The sequence below is a fragment of the Cygnus olor genome, chromosome 13 (genome assembly GCF_009769625.2).
Source record: "Cygnus olor isolate bCygOlo1 chromosome 13, bCygOlo1.pri.v2, whole genome shotgun sequence".
Classification (NCBI taxonomy): domain Eukaryota; kingdom Metazoa; phylum Chordata; class Aves; order Anseriformes; family Anatidae; genus Cygnus; species Cygnus olor.
This window is the reverse complement of record NC_049181.1, coordinates 13,758,017-13,774,005: the sequence shown is the minus strand read 5'-3', so window position 1 is coordinate 13,774,005 and position 15,989 is coordinate 13,758,017. Positions and strand designations below refer to the sequence as shown.

General features: G+C 43.1%; 1 protein-coding gene across 1 annotated transcript; it reads right to left on the bottom strand.

Annotated features, from left to right (window-relative positions):
- Positions 1–10,013: 10,013 nt before the first annotated feature.
- On the bottom strand, positions 10,014–15,021 carry VMA21 (vacuolar ATPase assembly factor VMA21). The gene is made up of 3 exons (XM_040572196.1): positions 14,871–15,021; positions 13,004–13,113; positions 10,014–11,841 (listed from the first exon to the last, which is right to left on the bottom strand). Exons 1-3 carry the CDS (start codon positions 14,921–14,923, stop codon positions 11,699–11,701), a joined length of 306 nt encoding a protein of 101 aa, XP_040428130.1. The 5' UTR covers positions 14,924–15,021; the 3' UTR covers positions 10,014–11,698.
- Between the last annotated feature and the right edge of the window lie 968 nt (positions 15,022–15,989).

Below are 15,989 nucleotides of genomic sequence, written 5' to 3'. Positions count from 1 at the left end.
GCCCTCGGCAGGACCGGCCCTGTTGCTTTCTGCGCTGATTGAATTGCGGGGATTAATCTCCTGCAGAGTTCACTGAGTCTAATGATAATCAAGTTAAATTTACACTATATGATCAGAGTTTAATTAGGTACTGTTATACAACTATTAATTACACCACTAATACCCTTATGAAATGCAGATGGGAGGGTGGGGCTGTGGTCAAGGGGGCCGTGGGGGGGCTTGGCTGCTCCAATGATTTCAGGAAAAAAGCACATTAAAATGCTCTGTGCCTACCTTTATTTACCTGCTTGCCTTGCCAGCGCTCAAGATGAAACAAAAAGCTTAAGCAACATGATAAACCTACAAAATGTAAACCTAGAAGATTAAAGATCTCCCACGTGCTTCATGATCACCTTCTGCTTACACCAAAAGGCAAGAATACCATTTCAAATCCCAAAGAGCTGGAAACATTATTAGGTTGCTCTGCTCAAAATCCTACCCAGGAAAGCCCCAGGTGAAAGAAGTCGTTTATTTTGCACGGAGATATTAACTTAATTGAACCCAAGGAGATCCCCTGCAAAGGGATGCCTTGTGCATCCCCATATCCTCCATCTCAGGACAGCAGCGCTCTGAAAGGAGACACCAGGCTTTTGCAAAGGCCTGCAGCCCTTTGTCTGCTGCTGCGACGCTTTTTGGTCCCTCACTGCTGAGAACGGCACCAGTGACACACTAAGGGGAGTGCGGCAACGCTCCTGAAATAAAGCTTTGGTTTGGGAGGCAGAGCTGCTCAGCCCACTCCGCTCTTGCTGATGAAGTGACCTGGTTTTGTCAAGTCTGTTTTCCTCCCTTCATCTTTGATGTTGTTTTGGAAGGCAAGTCAGGAGATTTTCATGGAGGCACTGACTCAAACTTGGACTAACACAGAGAGTCACAATACCATTGTAAACGAATGGGGGTGCGATTTCCCCTTAGAGGATTACAATATTATTTAGGGTTCTAGCACATTTATTTCTGCAGTTTATTAATCACTTTCACGCTTCTCAGACTATGCTCTAATCCATTCATGTTTTAACATAACAAGTTACAAGGATTATCAGCTTGTAATAAATATGCTCATCCCCTAAAGCATTTGAACAGCCCCTGTGCTTTGTGAAGATCTTGTTCAACAAGCATACACGTTTGTTACTAGTTTCCCCATTCATTTGTAGACGTTGTGTGGAAAACCATCAAACTGCAAAATATGCATCATGCAAGTTACTTTTCTGTGAAATTAGGTGTTTTTGGGCACACATACTATCTTTGTTATAATGTACTTTTAACCTAAGAGGGTTTGGAAATCCTGGGGATCGTGTTTTGCACTGGCACGTGGTTTACCTTGCGCTTATAGGTTAGGAATGATGTATAGCATTCAGCCCACATGCAGGATTATGTCAGTTGATCACTAATGAAATTCAGGCTAAGGAAAGCTGCTGATACCAGCTAAGGGGAATCCAAAGAAAAACTAAATATTATCTATGAAACTCTAAAGACATCCCTTACTGATTCACAGAGTGCCCCGCATTTTTTACCGGATGTGTCTCACTAATGCTTTTGGTGCTTGCCCTACTTGCAACCAAAATCCCAACTGAGTTCGTAAGCCAAGAACATGAATTATCCACCAGACATTTTCAGTCTTTCAACTTCAACGGGCAGTTCAGCTTCCACTTCTGCCATAGTTCAGTCTCTTCTTCCTCCTCCATGCTGCTCTGCCCCAAGCATTTCTCTCCCTTGGAAAACGTGATGTTAATGGTCTAAGTTGCTTTCATTCTTTATTCTTACAGATGGTATTTCATAAGTCAGGAGGACACTGTGTACTTCATGCGTTCTTTGTTGAGCGCTCTGTGGGACACAAAGCTTAACCCTTTGTCATACATGACCCAGTTAATCACTGGCACCTCCGCAGGTTCTTTTATTGAGAACTCCATTCACAGCAGCACGCTTGTTGTGGAGAGCTCCGGGAAAATAAAAACACTGCAACGTCTCCAGAGACTTTTTTTTAACAGGACTCTGCAGACAGACTGGCCTTAGCTGGAGGCGTGCAGAAAGATGCTCGTAGCTCTGGCCAACAGAGCACGGACATGCCTATTCTGCAGTCTCTCTAATTACAGCCAACCCTTCCCACCATAGGGAATGGCAAAGGCACGAAATAGTTGTGTGTTCTTATTGTTCCTGAAAAATCAACTACAAAAGTATTTTTTTTTCAAAAGTAAACCAGTCAACCCAACATCTGCAAGGCAGTATTAAGGCTGCAGTGACCAGAAAGGGAAAAAATGTTCAGTGTGGATTTCTTTGTTCAAAGTTTTGCCTCTCGAGCTGCTGTGTTACCTCTTCAGGTTTCACCAAGGAGGAGTACTTGGAAAAACAGGACTTGGTTTTGTGGAGCTGCTGAATAATTAACAGCAGGGAAGGTAGTGCAAGACTCTTGTCCAGACTGTCACTGCTTTGGCCTCATGCACCGTCCACAGACAGATGCTGATTCGCAGCTAGGCAAAAGCATTTCAGGAGTTCAGCTCTGTTCTGGGTTACGCAATAGTTGCATCATGAAAGGATCAAATCTTAGAACCAGCATCAGGCTTGGCTCTTTAACAGGTGTAAGCATCTCTGCTTCAGAGTCTGCAGTTAAATAAATACGCAACTGGAACATCCACTGCGAGCCACTTTTCAAGGCCAGCTCTCCAAAGCAGTTTGTACCACAGCTGGTTCCTCAAGCTCCCTCCTTAATCCCAGTTGACGCTTTTCTGGGAGAGTTCTGGGAGAGCAGTTGATTCACAAAAAGGACCTGGCTTCTCTGTTTTACCAGACACCCCAATATGGGCAGAGACACACCAAGGATGACTCTCACTCCTGTGCGCCCCTACCAGGGATTCCTCATTTAACTGACACCAAATGACTGCTAGAGAAGGCATCATTCCCTTTCCTGCACTTACCAGGGAGTTTTATGTCTAGATACATGGGGCCACAGCACATTCACTTCTTCCTCCACATAAAAAAGGGAGCACAGCAAAAGCTTTCCTTGTGCTTTCATACAGAGACCTCTGGCTCTCATTAACATAACTAATTAGCGTTGGCAAAACACTTTGAAAGTGTAAAGCACTGAAAAAGGACTTACAGATGATTATAGGTTTCAGTAAATGCTAGAACTCCCAGGAGCAGAAGAGATGAGAAAATCCCTTAAAAAGGCAACTGAAGAGAGATTTATTCTCACAGCTCTGGTGATCTAATGAATACATTAAAAAATTAAATTAGGCCGAGCAACGTAACAGAGAAGATCCTCTGCACATCTCAGACGCCAGCAAGTACAAAACAGGTTATTGTAACTTTTCTACACATCCTGGAAGTCCCAGTGCAGCTCCCAGGTTTTAGACCCTCCACCTCAAAGCAGCACGCTGGCTTCTGGAGCTGTGCCTAAAACAGGCCCTGGAGGCAGCCCCTGAGCAATGCCCTAACCTTGAGTCCTGTGGCTATGCAGGCACAGCAGTACTAAAGAAGGTAGGTGGCATTGGCATTTCCTAAGCCTCAGAGCAAGCTGCAGGCTCACGGCACATCTGCACTGCAGAACTGCGTGGCTGTACTCGATTTAGTTTTAAACAAGCTTGGCTTCGTTAACATGGGAGTCAGCTCCAGCCTTCTTGTGACACAGGACACCAGCTACAACACTGACTTGAAGTGCCTCCACACTCCCTTCTTAGTTCCATCGGCACAACCACTTGCAGCACTGTATCAGTCAGAGTGGCCACAGAGGGTGGTGTTATCAGCAGAGCATCTTACACAGACCAATACTCTCCATATGCGCTATTAACAGGCCCAAAGATAAAGGAACAAATTTTTCATTTAATGCCCAGAAATGCAATTTTACTTTGCCAAAAAGTTTTCCTCTCATGAACTTAATGCTCAAACAAGCTCCCTGGTGAGGTAAGCACAGGCTGCCTTTTAATACAAACATAAAACTCACATTTAACTTATTAGCTGGGGGAGGAATACAGATGAGGGCTGGATGAATCTCATCAGTCATCATTTCTGTAGGATACAAAGCAAGCTTGTCTCAAAAAATCAATTCACTTGCCTTCATTGTGTATTGCAGATAGAAGCGCTTAAATAATAAAAAGATTAATAAAAACACTTCCACCAATTGTTCTAGAAAAATGAAAAAAGTTTTTTGGATTATAGAATATTTTTTAAATACAGAAAAGTGAAACATTTCAAACAGTACAATGTTTTGGGAAAGGAGAGAAGAGGGAGACAAATGCAGATTAGTCATGCTTGGATGTATCTACCCAAACAAACTGCTTAGAGCTAAGACTAACACATGTACATACCCAAAGGCATACATGAAAAATTAGGGTATTTATATTAGTCTAATTCCTTTATTATTTACTCACTTCCTTATTCTCCCAGCTTCATGCCAGCCGTTCTCACAGACAGCACCACATGCATGCTCTGCATCCTGACCACAGACCTCATTCCCAGCAAGGTTTTGTGGGCAAACGCAGGGATGTGTTTTTTGAGAGCAAAGCAGGATGAAACCACACGGCTAATGCTACTGAAGGAATAATGGAAACAAGCAAAGTGCAGCAGCATCCTCCAGCAATGTGCAAACCTGAGCTAGCCTATTTTTTGAAGATTTCAGAAGGAGCTGGGAGGAAAGCAGCAGACAGAGAAAAGGTATGCATGAAAGACGACCAGAGAAGCCTAAAGCCAGCTGAAAAAAAGGTGAAGACCTGCTGAGACAGGGATTTTGTGGGATACTCAGAAGAACTGACAAACAGAAGCATGCACTAGCATGAGAAAGCTGCGCAGACTTTGAAGAAAACAAACTACACAAAAACAGCTAACACTCCTGATATCCACTGATCCAAGATGTGACCAGAACAATCCCTACAATCACTGTGGATGGATGGAGGCAAATGGCAGATACTGCTGCCAGCAGGTCAAACGATTCAAGTTCCAGTCCCTTTCCACGCCCACCCTTCAATTTTAAACATGTGACCTGACATAACACCAAGCAAATCCCTTCACCTCTCTGAGGTGCATCTACACCCATAATAAAAAGTATGATTTTTTTTTCCTTTTTATGGAGACAGCTGAAAGACAGGCTTGGTGACCCCAGGAGTTACCAGGTGCTGACTGCACTGACCGCGCCTCTCCTTCCACTTAAACACATTTGCTGTGTTTGTTCCCCAGAACTCCTTTAGCATAACACGTCAGGTTATAAGGTGATTTCTTCAGGACAGCAATCAACTCACTGCATTCATAAAGATCTGCTACTCGGTGCACTTGTTCTGTAACATGCTGAGATAAAAGTACATTTGAAAGCAGTGCTGGACTGTTTTGCATCTTTTAAGCTTATGACAACACAAACATCCTATTATTTTAGTGCTGTTCATTACTTCTCCCAAGGCCCATGAGAAATGGCTATTCAATTAAGGATCATTTATAAAATTGGATTTTTTTTTTTCCCTAGCATTACCATTTTAAGTCTCAAATAAAAGGGCTGGTATCACTAACAACTCTGAAGACACATGGGCAGGAAAGCCCTGTCAAAGGGTCTCAAAACCCTCACCTTTCCCTGTAAAGCTCAACGTAATCTTAACTAGGAATCACAACAGATGTGTCACTATAGAAAATATTTGTCAAGTGCTTCAGATTGGAGCAAGTAGCTAGGAGAGGTAAAGAGGGAGAAGTGCTAAAAAAGAGTGAGGAAGTTGCTGCTGCTTGCAGAAGTATAATGGGTTGGAAAAAATGCTGGCTAAATATAAAGGAATTGGCTTAACATATAACAGGTCAGTCAGTCATCATCATGATGAGAGGTGCTATTTTAATTTTATTTAAAATATATAAAAACAAGTAAAGATGCAGTTTTCACTTGAACATCTGCTATTCAAGATTATTTCTAACAACATTTTTGGAGCCATTAAGTACGAACGCAAACCGTAAACAGAGCACACAGAATTTGCTACCCACACAAGTCTGAGGGATGCTGCCGAACCTGCTGTCTGAGCTACAGCCCCCCCGCATTTAAACACAGCCGTACCTAACACACAAACAGCCATCAAAGCAGTTCAAACACCCAAATCATCAGAATCACCTTTGGAAGCCACCAATAAATACTTCAGGGACTCATTCCCTTGAAGTGACTTGAAACACTCCAGATATAGGGCTAAACTTTGGTATTTTCAGTTCATCTCCAGCATCAGAACTGTATCATTAAGGATGGATCACAGAAGTTAAGAGATGAACTGCATCCTGAGGTTGAAAACCAGCGAAGTTATTAAACGGCTCCTCAGTGGTGCCTGCAACACGGGTCTGCACCCACGGTTTTTGTTCTTTAACTTTCACTGCTGTTGGTCTCACTCATAAATCACCCTTCAATTAAAAGCAGCTTTAATTAATCACACACGCCCTGTGCCTATGCCCTGGGCCATTTGCACAAAAACTATTACATTACAGTGTCATACACCAACTCTAAGCATCAACAGCTCTTTTCCAGGCCTATACGTAGTCAGAGATACAGTAAAAGCCCTGTAGAAAGTAAGGTGTCCAAGAAACACCGGCCACCCACATGGCACCGCCTGCAGCAGGAACACAACCACAAGCCTGTGGGACAAAGAGGCTTCTGAAACATGACAGCCAGCACCAAGAAAGCTCAGTCCCAGGCTGGGATTCACCGGGACAGCCAACAAGTTGGCTATGTGACTTTCCAAGCTCTTCTCCCAGTCATCCTCCACCACAGAGCTTCAGTCGCTATCCCTGCCTTCCAGAAATGGGAACACCATTGGCTCTGTCCCTTCTTTTCACAGTACAAACTGGAAGACCAGCATCTGAAAGAGCTGCTTTCTGTAGAAATCCCCATTCACTTCCCCCATACTTTTTCTCACCATTTCACATTTAAATGGCATTCAAGTCCTGTGAGTTTACCTCTGTCTTGTCTAACCCCCCCAGCTCAGCATTGTTACACAGCACTGTAATTCAGCCCTCCTAACAAATTCTGCCTGCATCCCACCATCTCAGCAATTCATGCCCTAGCACCCACCTTCAGATATCAGAATGACTGTGGGGGCCCCAAACCATACAGTATTTCCTTGTTGCAAGCCCCATTCAAGCACAAGGGAGCCTTCCCTTGCAGGAGAACAGCAAGCACCGTTTCCTGTGAACTGTAAATTAGAAGCTCTCGTGTCTCTCTTAAAGTGACAGTTGATTACAGCTAATGAAACATTGGTGGCAGTTACTCTGTGGTGTTTTATTTAAGAAGTATTTCCACTCCAAGGGCTTGACCCTGCCCTAAGAGATGACTCAGAGCTAGTAACGAGGCTAGTTCTACAGCAGCAGCCTGAGCAAACGTGCCCCAGATTTGCACAAAAGGAGATGCAAGGCTGTCAACCTAGGAACAACTTTAGCTCAAAGTTACGAATGGAACAGCCTTGCTGTTTTGTAGGATTTACATTTAATATTTCAGATCAATGACTCTGCATAATCCTCTAAAGAACAACGGGATAAACACTTCTGAACAAAACCATATGGTGCCTAAGCCATCACATACCAAGCTGTGCCAGCACGCGCCAGCCCTCACCCTACACCAAGTCACTCCTCAGCTTTCACAGAACCTTTCCTCCCCATCCCATGAACAGCCTACCTCAATTTCAGCCATACCCATGTACATTACTTGGAAATAAGACATGCACAGCTTAATTCTGTTTTAAATGCCCTCTCCTTTCCCGCCTCTTACTCACCTGAACTATTACCAACAATTCCCCGTCCTGGAGGCTTTGAGCACACCCTGCCCAGCTGTGCGGGCTGTCAGAATTTTATTTAACTACAAGAACTGTGCAGCTGTTTGAAAGCCATCAGAACTGCAATAACCTCAAACGTTTTGCTGCTCACCGTTGTATTAAGTGAGAATACAACTTCTCAGCAAGCACAACTTCTCCTCCCCCATCATGGGAAACTGAGAGAGAAGCCTGCCATCTAGTTTGTCATGCTGCTAATACAGCATGAAAAAGTCATGTCCTTCAGATTTCTGTCAATTTGAAAGTGTCTGACAATCATAATTATGCCAATTACACAGGAGGTTGTTTAAGTGATGTATTACTATGCCCACTTCTACACAGCAAAACCAAAGTAGGCACTATTTTGTTTTCTTTCATTATACTGTAAAGACTACTTGAAGTGCGTACATTAGTGTATGACAAAGTTCCTGTTAACATGATCATCAACATCAATTTCCCAGAAAATTCCCACTCAGTGCTAACAGTTCACGGATGAATTAAATCAGGCATCATTAACCGCAAACCAAAGTCAATCACCTGCATGCTTCCATAGGCTGCATATCCACCAGTATTCTGCAGACACGGAAAAAACGGTGAGACGATAAGAAGTACAGAAGGAAGTTAAACTGATTTTGAGAAGTTCCTGATTTTCCAGTTCTCAATTTCCCCTATTATCTTTACTCTTTATAATCTTGGTAAACATTCCAGGAAATTTCTGCTGCAATCTCAGTTTCAAAATGCTTGCTCTAGCTAAACTGTGTAACTGTAAACCTATACAAAAGCAATGGACTCTTACTGAGAAGGTTTTCAAGTACTGAAAGGCCAGGTTTCCCAATTTTGTCTTTTTAACAGCTGTTTCATATCCATTCCTAGTAATAAAATGAACAAAATCACAGTACCACTTTAAAGTACTACATCATTACAAATTGTATATCATTTTAATAGAAAATAAAAGCACCACAACAAAAATATTGATTACTCCACAGCTTTGATCAGTTTCCACATTTAAACAGTATTATTTAAGCTCTAGAACAATCACAATGACCATTACACAATAAAAAAAGATGAGAATTAGCTTTGACATTAACAGGGACATGAGGAAATAGGAAAGTAAACACTCAACCCAAAGAGATTGCAATAAAGCTCTTGAAATAAAATAAATCTTAGTATTGTTAAGGCACAACAGGAGTCCCAGCACAGCATCTATTCCACGTACGCTACAGCACAAGGCTGCAGTTTCTGTTCTTTGAGCTCTCCAGTCGCAGTGTATTTCCACCGCTCGACTGCTGTCATTGCACCACTTACCTGAGTGGTTTTCAGCTGCCAAGCACAGGCAACATAAAACCCAGTAGTCCATGACCATTACTGTCCATAACTGTCCAGAGACTCATGAATTACCTCTTCTCAGGGAGAACACCGGGGATCAAAGCGTTACCTTTAAAGACAAAGACCTTCCTATGGACGGATTAATGCTCAGCTCTTGTTACCCACCACCAGTTGCTGAGATATTATAGTGGCTATATGTACAGCACAGGTCAAACTCTTCAGATTTTTGTTATAATTATAATAAACAATTATTTCCTTACTATCCCTAAAAAATTAATGTCTAAGAACTCTGGTACATGAAACACAATGGATATAGCACTAGACCCAGCTAGTACAGAACAACTTTTTTCACATTTATACCCTATTATAAATGAACGTGGCTATTGAACAATGCCATAGCTGATCTACTTGTAAGCTGTGCTATTCATGAGCATTATTAAAGATATTACTTAAAAATTGTTCAGCACAAGCATTTATTTACTGGACCTTGTATTGCAGGGTAGTTCCTTAGTAAAAAGCAGTATTTGTTCTACAGCATCTCTAAACTGGAGAACAGGAAGCCAACATGGCAATGTACAAACTACTGAAATTTGTATTTTGGGGCTATGACGCCGTTCTCCAGCTTGCTGGCAGCAACCTAGCAATGGACTTCTGGATAAGAAAAGTTAACGTTTCCAAAATCAACGTAAAGACTGATTTGTGCTAGCATTACACTCCTCTGTAGGTTTCCTTACTGATGCTTCAACTACATCCTAGTACATGGTGTGTGTTTTTGCACACACACAGGGCTGGGGCGAAGGTAAGAGGAATGAGCCCTGCAAACACATTCTTCTAGCTCCTGCGCATGGATACCTGATTTGTCTCATTTATGGGTACGTTTTACAAAAGACAGAAGTAGCAACAAAATCATTCCAAGTCCTCTATTAAGCAAAACACTTCCAAAAATGCTCAACTAATACAACGAATTGGAAAACTCAAATTAACAGAAAGACCTCAAGTACAATAGCTTAAAAGCAACTGATAGCATTAGCAGAGTTCTGCGTATTGCTGGAACCTTTTATCTGCAGAGTATGGAGCTCGCTAGCACAGCACAACAGAGAAATGAAATTCAACTTATTATTCTATAACACAAATTTCACCATGGTTTTACTACAAAAAGTTTTCACACACAACTGAGGGGAAAAAAAAGATCAACATATTGCATCAATTCAACCTGTACGAGTTTGTATTTATGAAGAGAAACAAATTTGCCATAATGCGATCACTTGTGTTTTGCTTCATAAAGGACATGTGCAGACGGCTACAGCTTGTTTTCTCCCTTACATCTTGTTCCTCTACTGCCCATTCGTGTGGGCTCTTATAGCTGTTACTGTTGTTCCTTCACCACAGGCAGTCCAGTCACATCCTTCAGCAATTATCAAGAACATACACAGGGGTAAGGACATAAAAATATATTATGTCATTTCTTTTGCTTCATCAAAATTAATTGTAGAAGAGTGGAAAGATGAGCGCTGCACTAAGACAATTGCTCCCAAAACATTACAAAAGGAAATTAAGACATTAAATTTTACACCATAATCAAAAGTTACATTTGAAGATGAGAAAAAGCGAGTATTCCAAATTAGGAACACGACATGTGAATTCCTAACCAGTTCTATTGTTGCAATTACTTCTAAACTCAAAAATACTATTTTTTTCCCTTCCTCGAGGCGTAATTTCCCCTAATAGAAGACAAAACTTGTCTAGTATTTTGACTCAAACTGTAACTGCACTATAGGGTCACTGAGCACATTAACCACGCGTTACTTTTTAAATAACCTATTCACCCTGCATGACTATCTGTAATTTGAACAAAGCGAATTACAGACGTCAGAAAGCAGCCCTGTATAGTGGTGAGAGGAAAGTCAGAATACTTTAACAGACTTCAGAGGTTGCTCCTTTATGAGTTTTTCAGAGAACATCTTCAGCTTTTTCTGACATCTTTCAGTCCCTAAAGGTAAAAAAGATTCTGCCCAGTACAGCACTGCAAACAGCTGCCAATTCAGTTATCGCCTTTATTCCACCTCTGCCAACAAAGCAACCACACATGTAGAAACCTGAGGAATTAGCACAAAAGAATGCACAGCTGGACTGTATGCTCGTAAGTGGGGAAACTAAGAAATCCCATCGTGAATTTAATTGGACAGTAAGTCAGATATATTGCCTTTTAACTAGCAATTCAGTTACTTGAAAATGTAACTCTTGTTTCATGCCAATATTATTCTCAGAAAAGGCCAGAAAAACACTAGAGAATGACAAAAAGAGTTACATGATTTTTTTTTTTTTAAGGTAATTACTTCATTCTGATTTCAGGTAAAGACCTCCTTGGCTCATGCTAGCAGAAGCTGGCTACAGCCACGTACAACTTCCACCAGCATCTGACAAAATACTGCTACACATCCAGGACAAGCGCAAGTCTTACTGTAACTGAACAGAATCGAGACATTAGCCTCATCTTTGTACACAAGTATTATACATTTTGAAGAATGTTTTTCATTCAACCCGCAAAAATTGTATGTACAGTCTGTAGGTATCAGACGACGGTTTTCTTTTCAGTCCTGTTTGCCTTCCCGCCACTGTCGAGTACCTTCGTTCCACGCTACGTACACAAACAGAGCAAGTACCACATGAACAGTAACTACAGCAACTATGGCAGCATAAAAATAGCTGTCTCTGTTGGACATTCCTAAGGTACCTGAGGAAACAAGAGAAGGAAAGAGTATTAGTTGTCAATGCTGAAATAGGAGATGACAACTTTTTCAAAAGACCAACATTTACATTTATTGCTGTATCAAAAGACTGATCTCAGGAAGATTCATAGAAAGAATGCACCATAACTGCAGACCTCGAAAATATTTCCGGAATAAAGCAACACCGCAAAATATTTATAATACCCTGACTTTGAAGTCAACAGCTAAGAGTTCTACAACATCCACTTTTTATTATCCAGCACCAAACAAACCTCAATATCCTTTTTTCACGAGTGTAAATCATTGTGGGTCAGGAAGATAGAGGGACAAAATGATTACATAGCTTATTTGCTGCTATAAAGAATAAGCCTGTATAACAAGAATTTAGAGAACTTCTACCTTCCAAATTTAAGCTGTAAAACAACTCATCACTTAAAATATATGATACCTCTCACATGAAACAAGCCTTCAAATACCAGAAGACAAAACATCATTTCTCTTCATCAAGAAACAACAAAAAGGCAAACACCAAAACGACACCCTCCCAAACACAAATCCAATCCTAGCAATGCTAACAGATCTTGCCATTAACTAAAGTTAAGGCTCAGCTTGCAACACCTAAGGTTAAAAAAAAAAAAACACACAACAAAATATAATACACTAAAAATGCACTTGAAATTTATTTAGCAAGCTTTCAGCTTCATCCTTCAGAACTACATATAGCAGTAAACACCAAAGGAGAACCATCCTGGAGGACCTTCCAACTTAGCTATACACTGAAACGGCTCTTAAAAGCAGCTATGTTTTGAAATGCAAACAAATTCAGTAAATAGCATTAAACTATCTTGAAAAAAACAATTAGTTTGCAACAGCTACAGGAAACATATCCCTGATAATTCTGGTACAACTCTGAAGAAGTGGGGTATTAGATGTCCTTTAGGCGAAGGGAATGCTGTACCCATCTATGACAAAACCACTGCGGAACAAACAGTAAATATTAAATTGCAGACCACAACGCAAGGAAAGATGCATCAAATATTTATATGACTTTCTAGTTCAAGTTAGACATTACAGGATTTTTTGTTTAAGGAAATAAATATTCCAAACAAGAAGGAGAACTTTTCCTATTTCTGTAATAGTAATGCTAATTGGCAGAAACAAAATTACCTTCAAATATATAAGCCTTTGATGAAAAATACAGCCCAACAGGTAATGTGATCATTAGAGCTGTGAAGAACAGAAGTGTTCTTAAAGTTGATGTTAATGAACCCTCATTTCTGAAATAAATAAGAAAAGTTACACATAGAAGGAAGTCAGAGTATACATGCCTGACACAGGACAAGAACCAGAGAAGTAAGCCATTTACTTTGCAGGAATTAAGTGCACCTGGAAGTGGTGAAGACTGAGTATGCATTTGCTGCCTGCAACAGAAAGCCACAGCACTGAGACTGATGCAGTGACTCTGCCCATTAAAGTTCACTAACAAGGCAGGTAACAGTATTTAGACTTCTTACTGTTTTGCAAACACTAACAACGTAGCAATTTCATATTAACGCTATTAAATATCTAACATTAGATACTGTTATGTATGTTGTGCATATGCGTATTTTACACCAGAACTCCCAAAGTTCCCTATTTCCTTTGGAAAAAACTAACTACAAGTCTAGGAAAATGACAAACACTGCAAACTCAGACAGATAGGGAAGTACATGGAATGACTTTTAAGAGCTTACTATTGGAAATTAAGTTCCTTTTTATTATGCATCATCCCTCTATATTTAAAACAGTTTTCCACTTTTCACTAAGAAAATTGGAGCAACCGTAGCATTAGAGCATCGAGCTAGTACACAAAAGCCTCAGTAACTTTTTTTTTTTTTTTGCCTTCCCAGACCTAAACTTGGACTAGGTGATCTTGGAGGTCTCTCCCAACCTAGATGAGTCTGTGATTCTGTGACTTTGGCCAAGAGAATTATACTGACGGAGTGTGCAGCTGGTAAGGTCTCCCTGGAATTTGTCTGCTAGAACAGGTTCAGTATTTACAAAACAACGGGTACAGCTTGTTTTGGTGTGCTCTTACCACTTCTCAACCGCTCTGCTGGCTTTATTACTTTATGTGGCAGTAAACATGTAAGCCAACCAATATCCTTCTGACTTCCAAGGACTAACAGGCTCAATGGCAAAGTCACAAAGGCCTTCAAAGTCCTTAAGACTGAAGCACAAATATCCACCAAAGCCAATTCAAGTCAGGGATGCACAATTCTTAAAACTCCCAGACATCTACAGAGATTTCAAAGGCTTTATCCAGAGATATTTGCCCCATGATATACTGCATAAAGTCACGTTCCACCCTTGATATTTCTTTGGAAAAGTGAAAGCAAAAGACAAACAAAACCTCATTCTCTGAGGGTCACAAAAAGACAGCGACGTGTGGCCACAGGCAGCTTTTACATCAAAGCCAGCAGCACTTTTTACCAGTTAGGCCCCACTGTACTGACACGCCTTTAAGTCGCACATTAAATAGCTTAAAGAGAAGCTGCTCAGAACCTTTCCCTTTACTACAGCTTGCCCTAAGTGTTCTCTGGGTGGGACACACGACCCCTTTGAACCTTCCCTATCCTTCAGGCACAGAAACTAGAGCCTGCTCCCTGTTCAGACGCCTCCCCAGCACCCCCCCGCACGGACACCACACGCCGACCCCCACCTAACCACCCATAGCCCCAGCGCTGGCGAGCACGATTCCCCCTCCTGCAGGCTTCCAGCGCTCCCCCAGCCCACCTACCACCCCGGCCCAGCACGGCGCCCCTCCTTAGCGCCTCGGAGCCTGCCCGGGGCCACGGCAAACCCGGGACACCCCCAGGGACATCCCCAGGGTCCCCCCCAGGCCCGGGTCCCCCCCTCTTAGGCCCAGGACCAGGCCCGGGCCCCCCCCCAGCGGCCTGGCTGTACCGGCCCCGGCCCCCCCCACCCCGACGCCTCACTGAGAGCCGCCCCCAGGCCCCTCCACCCCCCGGATCCCCTCCCCGCCCCCCCGCACCTCAGCTCGGGCGCGGGCAGGCCGCCGAGCGCCGCCCTGTCGTAGCGCTCCATCGCCGCCCCTCAGCCCCTCCGCCGCTTCCCGTCACCTGACCGAGGGGCGGGCGCATGCGCGGGGCCGCCTTTATAGCAACCGCGGGCGCCTCTGCGCAGCCGCAGCGCGGGCTGGGAGTGGGGGGGGCAGTCGCTGAGGGGAGGCAGCGGGCGCCCCTCGGGGGTTGGGGCGGTGCTGGTGTGGAGGTGGCCGGAGCCCTTCGCGAGGGTCTCGTTGCGCCCTCTCAGCCCCCAGAGGGGAGCTCACCGCCTCCACGCACACACAAGGGCTGGTTATGGTTCCTCCCGCAGCCAAAGGGGACGTTGGTGCGCGGGCATGCCCGTGGGTGCTCAGTGAATAAGCACACAGGGCTGCGAGTCGCCATGCACAGCTCCTGGGAGCCATTTGGTTCAACGCTGCAGCTTAATTGAACCTCACACGCCGCAGCAATAAGACATTTGTCCCTTTTATGGTAAATCCATGTTGCTGTCTCGCTGCTCGGCCAAGCCAGATGCAAACGCTCTGAGTCACAAACTCCACACATGACTTTCCCCCGTGTTTTCCTGCAGGCACCCGGCGCTGCTCCTTGTCCCGGTGCCACACAGCTCGGGACCTGGAACAGCGGCCTCATCCTTCCCTCGTGGGCAGCTGTCCTCCTTCAAACAGCAAGATCCAGCCCCGAGCCCCTCCACACCTCATACTGCTCGGGAATATCTGATCAGACCCCAGCCAGCCACTCGCCAAATCCAACCCAAACGTGCGAGCAGGTTTTGTGTATTTATAGATTACCAAATGATTACAAATAATTTGGCAAAAACACCGGTGCATAGTTAAGATATAAATCAGACGACTGAAAAGGATGAAAGTAGGTGCCACGAACACTTAATGGGTAGATATGTGGTGTTCTTTCCACTTCTGCTTTGGCTTTCCTGTTTGCTTCCCCAGTAGGAATAGCAGTGACATAAGGCAGCTTAGTAACAAAACAAGGAAACATGAAAGTGGAATGGTCTCACATAAACCTGCCATAGAGATGCATATCAAATGTGAAAAGGCAGCAAATCACTCAAGGCCTAACAGCCCAAGTCA